Source organism: Corvus hawaiiensis, chromosome 22, assembly GCF_020740725.1.
Source record: "Corvus hawaiiensis isolate bCorHaw1 chromosome 22, bCorHaw1.pri.cur, whole genome shotgun sequence".
In the NCBI taxonomy this organism is placed as follows: Eukaryota; Metazoa; Chordata; class Aves; order Passeriformes; family Corvidae; genus Corvus; species Corvus hawaiiensis.
The window spans coordinates 7,289,970-7,307,318 of NC_063234.1; the positions used below are offsets into that span (position 1 = coordinate 7,289,970).

Here is a 17,349-nt window from a genome sequence, read left to right on the forward strand (position 1 = left end):
TCCTGAGGGAAGGGGAACAGTGCTGGATTCACTGGGTTCCTGAGGGAAGGGGAACAGTGCTGGAGCTGCTGGGTTCCTGAGGGAAGGGGAACAGTGGTGGAGCTGCTGGGTTCCTGAGGGAAGGGGAACAGTGGTGGAGCTGCTGGGTTCCTGAGGGAAGGGGAACAGTGCTGGATCTACTGGGTTCCTGAGGGAAGTGGAACAGCACTGTGCAACAGGCAGGACTGTGGTTTGTTCTGCCCATCCTGAGATCTGGTGTGAAGTGTTGCGTAGCTTAGGGGAAAGTCTCATAGGAAAAACTCTTCAGGGAAAAGAACTCCTGCAGCAGGAAGAGCGAGAACAACTCGCTGCCCTCACCCACCTCACTGCAGGCACCTGAGAGGAGGTTGGAGTCAGGTGGGGGTTCATGACTCAGTGAAAGGACAAGAGGAAATGACCTTAAGGTGCGCCAAGGGAGGTTCAAATTAGTTACTATGAACACAAATTTGACTACAGGAATGGTCAGGCATTGGAATAAGTGTCCCAGATAGGTGGTGGAGTCACCAACTCTGGAGGTGTTCAAGAGGTGTCTGGACATGGGGGATGTGGTTTAGGGGTGATCATGGTGGTGGTTGGACTCAGTGATCCCGTGGGTCTCTTCCAGCCTTGATGATTCTGTGGTTCTGATTCTGTAACTGGGATCTGGAATTGAAATGCCTGACTCCCTCAGTTACAAAGTCAGATAACCGGGTTCATTCTGTGGTGCAGATCACAGTGCTCCAGCTCTCAGCCCTGCTGAAACAAGCCGACTCCAGCAAAAGAAAACTGACCCTCACCCGCCTGGCATCCGCTCCTGTCCCCTTCACTGTGCTGAGCCTGACTGGGAATCCCTGCAAGGAGGACTACCTGGCTGTGTGTGGGCTCAAGGTAAGTTCCTGCCACACGCTTTTCCAGGGAGCTGCAGACATCAGCTCAAAGCCAGCTGTGTTTGTTTCCTCTGAGGAGTCAGCACGGAGCTGCCTCCAAAGCTCTGTCACTAATTTAGCTCCCGATTCACTTTCCTGCTAGGTAGATGAGGCAAATGAAGCAGGACCTGTATGAACAATATAATTAATGAGACAGTGTCTTGAAATAGTATTTCTTAGTGTATTTAGGCTGATTTTGTTTTAAGAGAAGAGCCAAGGTTTAGTCATGTCAAACTTAGTGTGTTATAAATAGTCTGTAGCTATTGGTGTTCTTTGGCAAGGACTCCTCTTTGTATTCTCCCAAATTTAGATTCAACTTTCCCAGTGCAGAATCTACAGATGTGTTATTTAGCTGAGAAAAAGCTGCACTCTCTGTAGTTTTTTTTGGTTTTTTCTTCTCAAACCTTCATGTCAATTCATCTTTAATGCAGGAAATCTAGATTTAGATTCTTTAAATCATTATTTGCCCTGTGAGAAATGCTGACTTTTAACTCTGTTCTTGGCTTCAAAGGTTCATAAACATTTTGTTCTTATATTTAACCGAATTTCTTGATTACTCCAGGACTGCCACGTGTTAACGTTCAGCAGCTCTGGATCAGTCTCTGATCATTTGGTGCTTCATCCCCAACTGGCCACTGGGAATTTCATCATCAAAGCCGTGTGGCTGCCTGGATCTCAAACAGAGCTGGCCATTGTCACTGCAGACTTTGTGAAGGTATATCTGGTCATGAGCTATTGATGATACAGCTTCTTGCAGACATCAGAGTCTGGATCCTCGTGGAGTTGCATGTGGGAGAATGGGATAATATTCTTAGAAACATAAATTTGGGATGTTTGGGCTGTTCTTGCAGGGAAAAGCAAAACCAAAGAATTCAAAGAGCAAAACCCCAAACTGTAACATCTCATAGAGGTTCCCTCAGCTCTTGTCCGTTTGCACTGTTTTGTTAATTACTGCCTTGATAATTGTTGTAGTTAATTCTTTCCTTGGTTCTTCCCACAGATTTATGATCTCTCAGTAGATGCCTTGAGTCCAACTTTCTACTTCCTCCTACCGAGTTCCAAAATCAGGGATGTCACTTTCCTGTTCAACGAGGAGGGGAAGAACATCATAGTGATCATGTCCTCTGCTGGGTACATCTACACACAGCTCATGGAGGAGGCCAGCAGTGCCCAGCACGGACCCTTCTATGTCACCAATGTGCTTGAAGTCAATCACGAGGACCTGAAGGTGCTGGTGACTTCCCTTTCTCTCTTTTTGCATCTTCCATTTGAAGGCAGAAGTTTCCTTCTTTTTTTTCCCTTCTCCTTTTAAGCCCCCGATCTAGATCAAGGAGCTTTCTCATTCCTCTAAAGAGAGAAATATCCTTACAGTAAAAGGAGGTGGGGGTGAAAATTAAACCCCTTGATCCTTTCATCTAGAAAATGGAGCATGCTTTCTGTGGCTGGCTCTGAAGTCGTGCCCAGCAGGATTTCTCAGCAGGGAGATGGCTTCAGAGCAGTGCTGCTCTCAGAGCGAGGCCCTCCAAAGGTGCAGGAGCAGAAGGGATAAATCACCATTGCTGGGGCTGGAGAGCTGGAGTGAACCTTTGTTTCTAGTCTTGGGGGTGACCTTTAAAATCTCTCCAGTGTTTTTACCCCAGCCTGCTTCAAAACAGGAATAGATGGGAGGGAGGCCCTCAGGAAGGGCTTTTATGAGCTGGGAATACAGGGAACGCTCCATGTGAGACTGTCACACGGCGCTGAGGCTCACAGCTGCGGGAGCTCAGGGTGTTACCTACAGCCTCTGGGTGTGCAGGCTCAGCATCCCCTTCCAGAGCCTTTGAAGTGTCTGATGGATGAGTTCACCCAGGAATTCAGCTTAGAAAATTGTCATTTAGGGCTCTGTTCTCTCACTGCTGGGGAGGAGGGGCGGCTTTGGCAATAATTCCATCGTAAATTTAAAAGCCTGACAGAGTGTTTGGGGATATTTGTGTTTATGTTAAATGTTGGCATTTCTCTGGATCCCCCAGGACAGCAATGGCCAGGTGGCAGGAGGAGGGGTGTCAGTCTATTACTCCCACGTGCTGCAGATGTTGTTCTTCAGCTACTGCCAAGGCAAATCCTTCGCAGCCACCATCAGCCGGGCCAGCCTGGAAGTGCAGCGGCTCTTCCCAATTAACATCAAGAGGTGAGGATCCCGGGGGAGACTCCCTGCATTTTTATTTATTTTCATTATTAATAAATATTGCTTATTATTAAACGTTCCCAGCTCTGAATGGCCAAACCTCGTGGTGAAAATTCCCTCTTGGCTGATGATTTCTTGCTGCTTTTCATGGTCCTTCTGTCCTAATGGACTTGGATGATCCTTGGTGGTCTCTTCCAGCTCAGGAATTCCATGGTACCCCAGTTGCAGGATGATTAGAAACCAAAGCTGTCTGCTTTAGCAGTAGGCCACACATGCATTTTGTCTTCCCAGCAGGACTTCAGAGCAGAAAGGTGTCTGCAGAGCAGTGGAGCTGCACAGAGCGAGCTGCTCCTGGTGCAGCCGCTGGGATTATCGGCCCTCGCCGAGGTGGCCGAGCAGGAAACCTTCATTTCCTTTGGGCACCACTGCTGCAGCACACCTTGTGCACTGTGCGTGTTAAGGCTGATTTTCAGACTCCCTTGGGGGAAAGCAATCTCTTACTCTATGAATGTGGCAAGAAAAACCAGTTCTGTTGTGTTTTCTGATACATGGTGCTGGGCACGCAGGCTGCAGACTCTTCACTAGCCTGACAAAAAGCCACTGTCACGAGTGGGCTCTGAAGGAGGGTCAAGTTCCAAGAGCTCCTGAGCTCCAGTCCAGTTTGCCTTAGTCTTTTTGCAGCTCTGTTTTCACTTTTTCCAGTGAGCAGTCACACATACTCTCCTGCATTGACTTTTGCTTACTGCTGCTGGGTGTGTTAAAACCTGGAACTGTTCATCTGTTCAGATAAAAAGATTCATGAAAGCCATTTATAAATTATGTCCTTGATTTGGGGCATAAAATGCAACACTGAGCAAGTTTTTCCTCGAGCTTGGAGAGAGGGATCAGGACTGAGAACTGAGATGCTCGTGCCTTCTGTCCACTGGTGACTGTATGAGGTTTCTCACCTGTAAAACAGGCACTGTTCATTGGTGCAGTGCTTGAATCCCTGCTCAGGATGAAGCTTTAACTGACTTGAACACGATGAAATTTGCATGGTTTTGCTTGTGCTGCTCTTTAAATGAATGCCATTGTGCTTATGTGCTTCGTCTCTTGCAGTTCCAATGGTGGCAGTAAGACTTCTCCAGCCCTGTGTCAGTGGTCTGAGGTGATGAACCACCCTGGCCTGGTGTGCTGTGTCCAGCAAACCACGGGTGTCCCACTGGTGGTGATGGTGAAGCCGGACACCTTCCTCATCCAGGAGATTAAGACCTTGCCAGCCAAAGCAAAGGTTAGTCAGAATTCCCTGTATTTTTGACCCTTAACATTTGGTTTCTTGTTCTATCAACCAGATCTCCAGTCTTAGCAGCTTTTCTAATGCAATGAGTTTGTTCCTCCAAGCGAGAGTTGCCAAGTCCTTGCTTTGCCTTGCAGATCCAGGACATGGTGGCCATCCGTCACACGGCCTGCAACGAGCAGCAGAGGACCACCATGATCCTGCTGTGTGAGGATGGCAGCCTGAGGATCTACATGGCCAACGTGGAGAACACGTCCTACTGGCTCCAGCCCTCCCTGCAGCCCAGCAGTGTCATCAGCATCATGAAACCTGTCCGCAAGCGCAAGGCAGCCGCCATCAGTAAGGGCTCCTCACATGACCTTTGTAACTAATGGGATGTAAAGATTGATCAGCATCATCTAAATACTTTAAACATTCACCTCTGACAATTACCTAAGCACTGGCTAAGTGGGTAGAATGTTTCCATAGATGTATACAGAAATAGTTTCCAAAGGAGGCCAGTTGTTTCTGCAGGTTTTTTGCCACAGCTTTGCCTGTTTAGAATGTCTTTTGTCATAAACATCTCTTTCCCCTTCTAGCAACTCGCACATCCAGCCAGGTGAACTTCCCCATTGACTTCTTTGAGCACAACCAGCAGCTCACAGACGTGGAGTTCGGAGGCAATGACCTGCTGCAGGTGTACAATGCCCAGCAGATAAAGCACCGGCTCAATTCCACGGGCATGTACGTGGCCAACACAAAGGTAAGTGGGGCAATCAGGGGACTCTTTCAGGCTTCTGGGTGACATTATTGTTCATTATTGTTCATGTTGATACCATGCCTGGCCTTAAGGAGTCTGCTTTGTTCAAATGACCCCGCACAAATACCGTAATTCAGTAAACAGCGGAGGCACCTCTGCACAGATTGCTTGGCTTCAGAGGGGGTTTTTGAGCTGTGATTTGTTCTCTGCAGCCTGGGGGTTTCACCATCGAGGTGACCAACAACAACAGCACGATGGTGATGACGGGCATGCGGATCCAGATCGGCACCCAGGCCATCGAGAGAGCTCCCTCCTACCTGGAGATCTTCGGCCGCACCATGCAGCTCAACATGACCCGCGCCCGCTGGTTCGACTTCCCCTTCACCCGGGAGGAGGCCTTGCAGGCTGACAAGAAACTCACCATCTTCAGTAAGGCTTTGTGCACTGCTTGGTCTGACCCACAGATGGTTTTGTTTGGGTGGGATGAAGCTGCTTCACCTCACAGCAGGGAGTTGCCATGATCTGTTTGTTTACCCTTCAAAACCAGTCTGAGGGGGGAGCCCTGAATATTTCATAACTTTGTTTATGGCCCAGTTTCTTGCTGCAGTGAGTGAATGGTCAGTGGTTGAGCTCAGTGATTTTGTGCTGAGGGAAGAGAAGGAGAATGGCTTTGCAAAGGAGATGGCACTGTCAAGTGGCTGTGTGTTAATGGCAGTGTAATTGCTGTCCTGGCCCTGTGAAACGACACTGGTTTGTATCCAACAGCAACAGTTTTCTCAGTTTTTAAGAAATTTCTCTCATCGCTACAGTTGGGGCTTCTGTGGATCCTGCTGGAGTCACCATGATGGATTCCATAAAAATTTATGGCAAAACCAAAGAGCAGTTTGGCTGGCCTGATGAGCCCCCCGAGGACTTCCCGTCTGCTTCCGTGAGCAACGTTTGTCCCCCAAACCTCAACCAAGGGAATGGCACTGGGGACACGGAGTCAGCTGCCCCTGCTGCTGCCAGTGGGACTGTCCTGGAGAGGTATTTCCACAGTCTTTCTTTTATTTCTCCTTGGAAATGGGTCGTTGTTGTGGCGGGCACTTGGGTGCACTTGTGTGCTTTTCCTAAGTGGGAGAACTGGAGGGAATTAGTGAGTTGTTCTGACTGCCTTACAAAGCAGCAACTGAAAACAGTGATTATCTGGGTAGGAGGGTTAGTGGTGGCTCTTGGTTGATCTGGTGCAGTAGATGGGTAGATCTGTGTGCATGCTTGTGCTGCCTAGTTCATGTTTTAGCAGTCTCGAGGAGCTCAAGGGAATTTCTGCTGCCTTGGTACATTCTCTCATTTCAAGCTGGCCCTTTTTCATTATCTAGAGCTCACAAAGGTCAGGCTTCTCTGAAGTTAAGCTCAGTTTTGAGGAGGGCTTTGTGTGTGACCCTTCCTTAGGCTTGTGGCTCCCACCAACTTGCCCTGTAGCCCACATGCCTCAGGCTGAACTGTTGTACTGGGGAAAGTGTTTGGTTTTCCCCCTTATCCCTGCTGAGAGCCAAACCCCAAGGTTTATTCACCTTTAGTGAATAAATAGAACTTGTGTTCATTCTTCTATCCACGCTGTGTTTTTCTTAGAGCTCATACAGTCTGTGTCGTAAGGGTTGTAGAAAGCAGCAGGGACAGGAGGGAAACAGCTCAAAGAGGAACTGGTACTGCTGAAAAATAAGCATTTTAAAGGATACATACACTGCTCCACTGGGAGGAAGTGGTGGTTAAGTTTGTCTGACTGAAATTCTCGGGTAAAGGGTCAGGGCTTGAAGTGCCAGTTAGGCCCAGTTGAGGGACCTGTTCAGCCATCCTTTAATATTTTGTCTAATAGTACATGGGATTTTTTCCTGTGTTTATTTTCCCTTTCCTTCCCTCCTCTGCTGTGACATCCCCACAAGATGTCCCTCTTGGCACGGACATGCTCTCTGGTTTTCCAGAGCAGTGGGATTATATTCTAAAAATTCAGATAAAAAAACCTATTCTTACTATTTGGTGTTGGCTTCTAAAGGGCCTCTGGAGTAGGAGCAGCTACTGGCAGGCAGGAGGCAGCTTTTCTATCCAAGTTTGGTGTCTGAACTCGAATTTAAGCCTGGGTGGTGCTTTAAGTGGTGCTTTAAGTGGTGCTTGGCTTCTCTGTATGAGGTGACCTGGCTCCTCTCTGTCTTTGTTTTGCTCCAGACCGGTGTGTGCTGCCCAGGTAGAAAGACCCTGCTTAGACTGACGCTCCCCCAGCTTCCTGATTTCCCCATTTAATTTGCCTTTTGCTTAGAATGTGTTCTAGGGAGTTTTTCTGTGAGCTTTACACATTTTTTTTTTTTTTTTCCTTTTTCTTTGCTCCCCCAAAGTTCTGACACTGAGTCCCTAACCACTCTGGACCGGTTAGTATGGCATCCTTTTCTCTGCACGAATGAGTGTGTGTCAGAGAGACAGAACACATGGTGTGGCTTTTGGTGACTGGGGTTTTTTTGTTTTCCAAGTGACATTTGCTTCTTTACATTCTGGTCATTGCATGGCAGATGGTTTAGCAAATGTAAAGATGAGGTGGTTTGCAGATTTTTGCTGTACACAGCGCAACTGTTGCTCGTTTGACAGACTCCTCTCTGCTTTGTTCCTTACTTGCGCCTTCTTATCCCACTTCTATTCCCCCCAAGCTTTATGGGGGTGGCTGTGGGGAGGGGGATGTTATTTATCACTACCACACCAGACAATTGTTCCTTCTGCCTCCTATCCAATCCTAGTGTTATTTCTCCCCTTAATGCTCTTTCTTCCCTGCTTTTTCCTGTATCTTCCTGCTCCTTCTGGTGTGTCGGGTGGCATTTCAGGTAGTTCTACCTGGGGGCATGGAGTGCTGCTACAGGGACTTTGCAGCCACTTGTAAATCAGGTTTTCCCTCGGGAGGAGTGTTTTCCCAGCCTGCCTTCCCACTGTCCAGAGCCTGAACCTCAGCATCCCTCCTCGCTTGGGGTCACACCCAGTGCTCCGAGTTAATTTCCCTCTGGAATATTTTGTGCTGAAACTCCAAATTGGAAAGAGCAACCTGTGTGAAAATAGCAAGCGAGTAGAATGTTGCTCCCTAGCAAAGTCGGTTCCGCTTTTTCCCATGTGTCATAGCCAGCCTTGATCTGCAGTCATCTGTACGTCTGGGGGCCATGGTGAATTGGGACTGTCAAGACAATCCAAGTTATCCCTGCTGCAGGCTGCGTAAGGAAATGTTTTATCCTCTTTGGGAGAGAAAAGCCCCTGTCTTTCAGCTGTGGATTATTAAAGCAGTCCTAAGTTTGTCTGTGAGCGTGAGCCAGGTTTAACTCTGGTCTGTAACACAATGAAATGATATGCATGGTGCCTGTGGCAGGTTTTATCATGCTTTGATTTTGTACTTGGCATTCGTTAGCTGTCTCTGAGCTACTCATGACTGTAGCCCGCATAAAGCAAAGTGCTAAGGAGAGAGAAGGGTTGCTGTACTCAAGCCTGCTTTCCTCTCTCCCTCCAGGCTAGTAGTGAGTTCTTTAGAAGCGCTGGAAAGCTGCTTTGCTGTGGGACCAGTCAACGAGAAGGCAAGTAACTTTCTGAATACATTCCTGAGCTTTGGAGCTGGGGGAGGAGGGGCAAGCTCAGCACTACCTCCTGCAGCCCCGGGGGCCTGATAGGAGCAGAGCCGCATCCCTTTTGCTCAGAGCACTGATCTGAAAGTTGCCTTAGCCAAAAGCATTTGAAACTAGTTTAGAATGACAATTGGCATTTGCATTTAGCGCTGGTGGGCTTGTTGTGCTTCGGAGTGAGGAGTGACCTCGTTTACAGAAACAGCAGGGTAGCAGCCCATAAATCTCAAAAGGACTTCTCTTATGTAGACATGTGAAATGTTCCCTAAATGTCAAACAGTAAATCAGAGGAGGCTGTCAAAAGGGTATTGAGGGGAGGGAGCTGCAGGTACTCTGAATGATGGTGAATATACTGAATAATGGGGTTTGTCTGTTCTTAGGAGAAGAATAAGATTGCAGCTCAGGAACTGGCTACTGTGCTGCTGTCCATGCCAGCCCCTTCCAGCGTGCAGCAGCAGACCAAGAGCCTCCTGGCCAGCTTGCACACCAGCCGTTCAGCCTACCACAACCACAAGGTACTGCCCAGGGCATGAGGATCTGGGGGCTCCTGGAACTTGCCAGGTCATGGCTGAGGTGCAGCACAGCCCTAGAGAGCCCTTCCTCCATGCAGCACAAGCCTCCTGCCTCATCTCCCTTTAGCTCCTGCTGCCTGCCCTGCTGGCTTTTGTGTTTCACCAGTTGTGTGATTCTGTGACCTTTTAGGATTAGTTGTCCTTCCTTAGATGACAAGTGCCGGATTTCCCCAGGATCTGTCCCGTGGTTGTACTTCAGCTTCTTCCTCGTGCTCAGTCAGTTGTTTTTCTTTGCCTGTGTTATCTTTCACTCTACAGGATCAAGCACTACTGAGCAAAGCCATTCAGTATTTGACTTCCTCAACCAAAGAAGGAAAGGACCTTGATCCTGAGGTGTTCCAGAGGCTGGTCATCACTGCTCGATCCATTGCTATTATGAGACCCAACAATCTGGTTCACTACACGGAATCAAAGCTGCCACAGCTGGAAACAGGTAGATAAGTCTGTAATTTTCTCTAAGTTTCTGTTGTGGTAATTGAAGCTGTGCTGGGGTGTTGGGTTCCTAGTGACAGGGAATGTATTTGACACGTTTGGTAGGTGTGTGATATCCTGGTGGTGAGAACATCAAAGCCTCTGAAAAAAGCCATTTCAAATAAACTTGGTGTTACCCTCATTAAGGCTTTCTCCTGCACATTTCTGAGAGGTGTTTTTTAATCTGTGCAGAGAGTGAAGAAGGGCAGGAGGCCCAGAAGCACACAGAAGGAGAGGGCTGCACCTTCATTACCCAGCTGGTGAACCACTTCTGGAAGCTCCATGCATCAAAACCCAAAAACGCCTTTCTGGCCCCTGCCTGCCTGCCAGGTGGGAGAGCTCTTCCTTCGCTATTGGCAAGCCTGTGGCTTCTGAAGGGGCCTGATTTAAGTTTGTAAGCAGGGAAAATGACTTGTTCAGTGCTAGTGGTGCACTGAGAGCTTTGTGATGTGGAGCTGCGAATTCTGCTCCGAAGCTTTTGTTCAGGGGGATGTGTATTGTGCCAGGAAAAAGGGACTGATGATTGATTTACCCACATTTGGCTTTGTGGGTGGTGGTAGAGGATATTCAGTGGTGCTGGTATATGGAGTTCACAATATTCCATCAGACAGGCAAGGCTGGCTCAGTCTGGACTGAAAATCAATATATTTGTGCTGTTAACATTGTGCCTGGAAGTCTGCAAACAAAATGCTTCCTGCAGTGCCTCACTCTGTGCTGAAATACAGAGAGCTGATTCCAGTCCTGCTTTTATTCCTCTCAGGTCTCACTCACGTTGAAGCCACAGTCAATGCTTTGGTGGATATTATCCATGGATACTGCACATGTGAGCTGGACTGTATCCATACAGCATCCAAGATCTACATGCAGATGTTGCTTTGCCCAGTACGTTATCTTGCTCTGCTCTGTAATTGCACCAGGGGAGGTTTAGGTTGGACATCAGGAAAAATTCCTTCATGGAAAGGGTTGTCCAGCCTGCCACAGGCTGCCCAGAGCACTGCTTGAGTCACTGCCTCTGGAGGGATTTAAAAGTGTAGATGTGGCACCTGGGGACATGGGTTAGGGGGATTGGCAGTGTTTGGTTTATGGCTGGACTCGATCGCAGAGGGCTTTTTGAACCTAAGTGTTGCTATGATTCTATAATGTGAAAATAATTAAATGTGGGTAGAACAAGAATACGTAGTACAGACACAAAATGCAGCCAAAAGCACCCAGCCAGAGCTGAATCAAGGAGAATTCTCTCTCTCCTTGTGTTCCAGTAATGTTTGCCATGTGCTGCATGTGAAATTACAAGTGTTGCTCTGTGGCTCCTGAGGGAAACAGGGAGCTGAGGCAGCGCCTTGTGCCCTACATGAGCCATGGCCAAGGAGAGTCACAAGTGTATTTTTAGCCAAATGCTGTGAATAAGGACTGAGAGCTTCAGCAGTGTAATGATGAACTGTTAACCCTGCAGGACCCAGCAGTGAGCTTTTCCTGCAAGCAAGCTTTGATCAGGGTGCTGAGACCACGGAACAAGCGGAGACACGTGACTCTGCCATCGTCCCCTCGCAGCAACACTCCCATGGGTATGCCAGGGCATCCCTCTGCCTTCAGACCAGCAAGGCCTTCTTGACTGGTCAGAAAGGACAGGAGAAATAAAGTAGTCTTGTTATAAATCAGGACGGAAAAAAGACTAAAATCAGCCTTTTTCTTTTGCTCTTCCTTGCCCCTTAAACCCCTTTTAAAAATTTTATTTAATAAATGCTCACCTTTTTGTTGATATTTTGGGATTCAAAGAGGAGATCTCTCTGAGATATTCCCCTTTCAGCGACAGGAAAATCTGATAATTTTATCTGGAGAGCAGTAATCCAGAGTTAGTATTTCTATGCATGTTTGCAGGGTCTAATAAATCAGTCAAAGATGTGTGCAGACCAGAATTAGAGCATCAGAGCTCCATCCAAGAGAGGCTTTTTAGTATTGAAGCAAATTCTAGGTGTCAGGGAGTCTCTTGGTAACTGGGGGTAGCTTGGGTTTTTCCCAGCATTAACTGCCTCACTTGGGATGGGATGAGCTGTGCATTTATGAACTCATGCTCTGCCACTCAGGAGATAAGGATGATGATGATGATGACGATGCAGAAGACAAGCTGCAGAGCTCTGGGATAGCAAATGGAGAGCACATCCGACAGGAGAGCCAGGAGCAGAGTGAGGTGGATCACGGGGACTTTGAGATGGTGGTGAGTCCAGAGCTTCTCCTTGGAGCCTTTGAAGTGTGCTAGGACTTGAATTAAATTTAGTTCTGATGAACCTGCTTGTAGTGCTCCATTACTGGTGGTGGTCTGGGGAAAGCTCTCACTGTGTTTCCTCTCCACAGTCGGAATCCATGGTTTTGGAGACTTCTGAGAATGTGAATAATGGGAACCCTTCTCCTCTGGAGGCTCTCCTGGCTGGAGCAGAGGGCTTCCCTCCGATGCTGGATATCCCTCCGGATGCAGATGATGAGACAATGGTGGAATTGGCTATTGCCCTGAGCCTGCAACAGGATCAGCAAGGTCAGATGTGGGCACTGTTGGCAGGCAAAAGGGGGATGGAAACTGGGAAAGAAATGAAGCAAAGCTGTTGGTGTCACCACCAGTGAACCAAAGACAGCAGAACTATGAAATGTACAGAAAATGCCAGAACTAGCGACATTCTCTCAAAGAAAGATGCTCATAACTTGTGCTCTGCTTACAGGGAGCAGCAGCAGTGCCCTTGGACTGCAGAGCTTAGGACTGTCTGGCCAAGCTCCCAGCTCCTCCTCGCTGGACGCCGGAACGCTCTCAGACACAACGGCATCAGGTAACTGTTCACTGCAAGGAATCAGCTTTTTCAGATTTTGACCTAAATAATGCCTTAAAATTGGTTTGCAGATATGGTTTGGAAGAGCCAATTATTACTCTTGGCTTCTTGTATTTATGAGAGTGTACTTACAGCTTTTCCCTGCTTTGATGGACTCTCACTGTAGACTTGTGAGGAAGTTATTTGCTCTCTTTAAACTAAAGCAGACAAAACAAAGCATGTGCTGTATTTCCCTTGCATTTATAAACAACCAGACACTGTTCTTTAGGTACCTGTGCATGCCTGTGTGTTTGATGAGAAGGTTTCCTCTCGGGATGTCTCTCCTCCACTGCTTTCAGCAGCCTTAATTGTCCTGCTGCTCGCCCCAAGCTCCCTTTCCGTTTGTAGCTGAGCCCAAAGCCCGATTCCCGCGGCCCTTCCCCGTAGCGTGAGCGTCGTTTGTGGTTGTTCCCAGGCAGTGTTTTTACTTGTAACAGCTCTCTTTATTCTCTTAGCTCCAGCGTCCGACGACGAGGGCAGCACGGCGGCCACGGACGGCTCGACGCTGCGGACATCGCCCGCGGAGCACGGCGGCAGCGTGGGCTCGGAGAGCGGCGGCAGCGCCGTGGACTCGGTGGCCGGGGAGCACAGCGGTGAGTGAGCCTTGCTGCACCCTGCTGCACCCCCTGCTGCACCCCCTGCTGCATCCTGCTGCATCCTGCTGCAACCCTGCTGCACCCTGCTGCACCCTGCTCCTTCCCTGCTGCACCCCCTGCTGCACCCTGCTCCTTCCCTGCTGCACCCCCTGCTGCACCCCCTGCTGCACCCCCTGCTGCACCCCCTGCTGCACCCTGCTCCTTCCCTGCTGCACCCCCTGCTGCACCCCCTGCTGCACCCCCTGCTGCACCCCCTGCTGCACCCTGCTCCTTCCCTGCTGCACCCCCTGCTGCACCCTGCTCCTTCCCTGCTGCACCCCCTGCTGTACCCTGCTCCTTCCCTGCTGCACCCCCTGCTGCACCCTGCTCCTTCCCTGCTGCACCCCCTGCTGCACCCCCTGCTGCACCCCCTGCTGCACCCTGCTCCTTCCCTGCTGCACCCCCTGCTGCACCCTGCTCCTTCCCTGCTGCACCCCCTGCTGTACCCTGCTCCTTCCCTGCTGCACCCCCTGCTGCACCCTGCTCCTTCCCTGCTGCACCCTGCTCCTTCCCTGCTGCACCCCTGCTGCACCCTGCTCCTTCCCTGCTGCACACCCTGCTGCACCCTGCTGCACCCTGCTCCTTCCCTGCTGCACCCTGCTGCACCCCCTGCTGCACCCTGCTCCTTCCCTGCTGCACACCCTGCTGCACCCTGCTGCACCCTGCTGCACCCTGCTTCTTCCCTGCTGCACCCTCTGCTGCACCCTGCTGCACCCTGCTCCTTCCCTGCTGCACCCTCTGCTGCACCCTGCTGCACCCTGCTGCACCCTGCTCCTTCCCTGCTGCACCCCCTGCTGCACCCTGCTCCTTCCCTGCTGCACCCCCTGCTGCACCCCCTGCTGCACCCCCTGCTGCACCCCCTGCTGCACCCTGCTGCACCCTGCTCCTTCCCTGCTGCACCCTGCTCCTTCCCTGCTGCACCCCTGCTGCACCCTGCTCCTTCCCTGCTGCACCCCGTGCTGCACCCTGCTGCACCCTGCTGCACCCTGCTCCTTCCCTGCTGCACCCTGCTCCTTCCCTGCTGCACCCTGCTCCTTTCCTGCTGCACCCCCTGCTGCACCCTGCTCCTTCCCTGCTGCACCCCCTGCTGCACCCTGCTCCTTCCCTGCTGCACCCTGCTCCTTCCCTGCTGCACCCTGCTGCACCCCCTGCTGCACCCCACTGCACCCTGCTCCTTTCCTGCTGCACCCCCTGCTGCACCCTGCTCCTTCCCTGCTGCACCCCCTGCTGCACCCTGCTCCTTCCCTGCTGCACCCTGCTCCTTCCCTGCTGCACCCTGCTGCACCCCCTGCTGCACCCCACTGCACCCTGCTCCTTCCCTGCTGCACCCCCTGCTGCACCCTGCTCCTTTCCTGCTGCACCCTGCTCCTTCCCTGCTGCACCCTGCTGCACCCCCTGCTGCACCCTGCTGCACCCTGCTCCTTTCCTGCTGCACCCCCTGCTGCACCCCCTGCTGCACCCTGCTGCACCCTGCTCCTTCCCTGCTGCACCCTGCTCCTTCCCTGCTGCACCCTGCTCCTTCCCTGCTGCACCCTGCTGCACCCTGCTCCTTCCCTGCTGCACCCTGCTGCACCCTGCTCCTTCCCTGCTGCACCCCTGCTCCTTCCCTGCTGCACCCCTGCTGCACCCTGCTCCTTCCCTGCTGCACCCCACTGCACCCTGCTCCTTTCCTGCTGCACCCCCTGCTGCACCCTGCTCCTTCCCTGCTGCACCCTGCTGCACCCTGCTCCTTCCCTGCTGCACCCTGCTCCTTCCCTGCTGCACCCTGCTCCTTTCCTGCTGCACCCCCTGCTGCACCCTGCTCCTTCCCTGCTGCACCCCCTGCTGCACCCTGCTGCACCCTGCTGCACCCTGCTCCTTCCCTGCTGCACCCTGCTGCACCCCCTGCTGCACCCTGCTGCACCCTGCTCCTTTCCTGCTGCACCCCCTGCTGCACCCCCTGCTGCACCCTGCTGCACCCTGCTCCTTCCCTGCTGCACCCTGCTCCTTCCCTGCTGCACCCTGCTCCTTCCCTGCTGCACCCTGCTGCACCCTGCTCCTTCCCTGCTGCACCCTGCTCCTTCCCTGCTGCACCCCTGCTGCACCCTGCTCCTTCCCTGCTGCACCCTGCTCCTTCCCTGCTGCACCCCTGCTGCACCCTGCTCCTTCCCTGCTGCACCCCTGCTCCTTCCCTGCTGCACCCCTGCTGCACCCTGCTCCTTCCCTGCTGCACCCTGCTCCTTCCTTGCTGCACCCCACTGCACCCTGCTCCTTCCCTGCTGCCACAGCCTTGCCCACCATGGGAGCATGTGGGTGATTCCTGGCCCAGAGGAAATCTCAGTTCCCAGTGGCTGCTGCCATCCATCATTTTGTGGGTTCTGCCCAAGTGCCCACAGGTGCAATATTGGCCGCTTTTCATGGGTCTCTGGAAGTGTGGAGTCTGCAGCAGGTTTTGCTGGGCTGTAATAACAGAAAAATCAAATCCCAGAATGTTTTGAGTGGGAAGGGACCTTAAAGATCATCTTGTACCAACCCCAAGGCAGGGACACCTCCCGCTGTCCCAGGCTGCTCCAAGCCCCGTCCAACATGGCCTTGGACACTGCCAGGGATGGTGCAGCCACAGCTGCTCTGGGCACCCTGTGCCAGGGCTTCACCACCCTCTGAATAAAGAAATTCTTCTAACCCATCTATCCCATCTAACCCTGCCCTTGTTCAGCTTAAAGCCCCTGGTCCTGTCACTCTCTCCCCATATTACAAGTCCCTCTCCCTCCTCTTCATAAGTAGCATAAGTACCCAGTACTCTTTAAGGTACTGGGAGGCCACATCAAGGTCTCCCCGGACCCTATGCCTCTCAGAATGCCTAGAGCAAGACTGAGAGGATTCACTATGCTGCTGGGTAAGTTTGGATGAGATAGGATCAATTCCTCCCTTTTTAGTTTGGGACTGATACCCAGGTAAAATTATCACAGACTCTTATTTAAAAAGTTGTCTGCACTGCCCATCCAAGCCTTGTCTGAGTCAGTTTGAATGACTTCTGTGGGATCAGTTCAGTTTGGGCCGCAAACATGAGGCTGGCAAATAAAAGACTTCTACAGATGCCTCTTCAGCCTCTCTTGTAGCTTTAAGAAGAGAACCAAAGCCAGCATCTCCTCAGAACCACGAGTCCAAAGTACAGCTCAGCTGTGCTGGTGGATACGAAGCAGGCAAGGTGCTTGTTGAGTTGTGCTGACGTTGTCTTTTCCTCTTTTCCTTTCCTTTCCCAGTGTCTGGCCGGAGCAGTGCCTACGGGGACACGACAGCCGAGGGCCACCCGGCGGGGCCGGGCAGCGTCAGCTCCAGCACCGGCGCCATCAGCACCACCACGGGCCAGCAGGAGGGAGAGGGCTCCGAGGGGGAAGGGGAGGCAGAGGGGGACGTCCACACCAGCAACAGGCAAGAGGCTTTGTTTCCTCTTCAGGAGTAACACTGGTGCTCTGGGGGTGTTTGCAGAGGAGGGGGCTGCTGGAATTCCGGGAGTGCGATTTGCGACCGCTGGGTAACGAAAGTGGGAAGTCAGAAACGCAAACTGCCAAATCATGGAATCATGGAATATCCTGAGCTGGAAGGCACCCCACAAGGATCATCCAGTCCCAACCCCTGGCCCTGCACAGACCCCCCAACAACCCCACCCTGGGCATCCCTGGCAGCGCTGTCCAAATGCTCCTGGAGCTCTGGCAGCCTCGGGGCCGTGCCCATTCCCTGGGGAGCCTGGGCAGTGCCCCAGCACACTTTGTGCAATCACCACATAACGTGGTGCACACACACAGTGTGTGTCCCACAAAACTGCTGCCTCTAGGAAGTGATGGAAAAATCCTGCATGAATCTAGTTAACACAGAATCACTGAGACCTTGGGAGCCTGTGAAAGTCACTGTTAGGACAGGAGTGTGTGCAAGAGTCCTTTGGGAACATGGGCAGTTTTTGGTCCTGTGGGAGCTCAGTCCCTTCTCCAGTGCAGTGTGGAGCTGATTTGCAGGATGTTTCCATGCAGTTGCAGTCTCCAGGTGGCCAGGCCTAGGCAGGAGGGCTCCATTGTCAGAGGTGCTCTGCATCTTTG

The 17,349-nt window shown here is 51.6% G+C and overlaps 1 protein-coding gene across 1 annotated transcript in view; it reads left to right on the plus strand.

Annotated features, from left to right (window-relative positions):
* Positions 1-17,349, plus strand: part of UBR4 (ubiquitin protein ligase E3 component n-recognin 4) — an 83,517-nt gene that overhangs the window by 25,378 nt on the left and 40,790 nt on the right. The window contains 20 exon segments of the mRNA XM_048326045.1: positions 748-906; positions 1,507-1,659; positions 1,945-2,172; positions 2,954-3,111; positions 4,207-4,378; positions 4,522-4,723; positions 4,963-5,126; positions 5,336-5,552; positions 5,933-6,149; positions 8,638-8,701; positions 9,127-9,261; positions 9,577-9,751; positions 9,982-10,119; positions 10,550-10,671; positions 11,240-11,351; positions 11,871-12,001; positions 12,139-12,316; positions 12,498-12,602; positions 13,097-13,234; positions 16,519-16,687. Coding sequence (XP_048182002.1) covers positions 748-906; positions 1,507-1,659; positions 1,945-2,172; positions 2,954-3,111; positions 4,207-4,378; positions 4,522-4,723; positions 4,963-5,126; positions 5,336-5,552; positions 5,933-6,149; positions 8,638-8,701; positions 9,127-9,261; positions 9,577-9,751; positions 9,982-10,119; positions 10,550-10,671; positions 11,240-11,351; positions 11,871-12,001; positions 12,139-12,316; positions 12,498-12,602; positions 13,097-13,234; positions 16,519-16,687 — 3,137 coding nt within the window.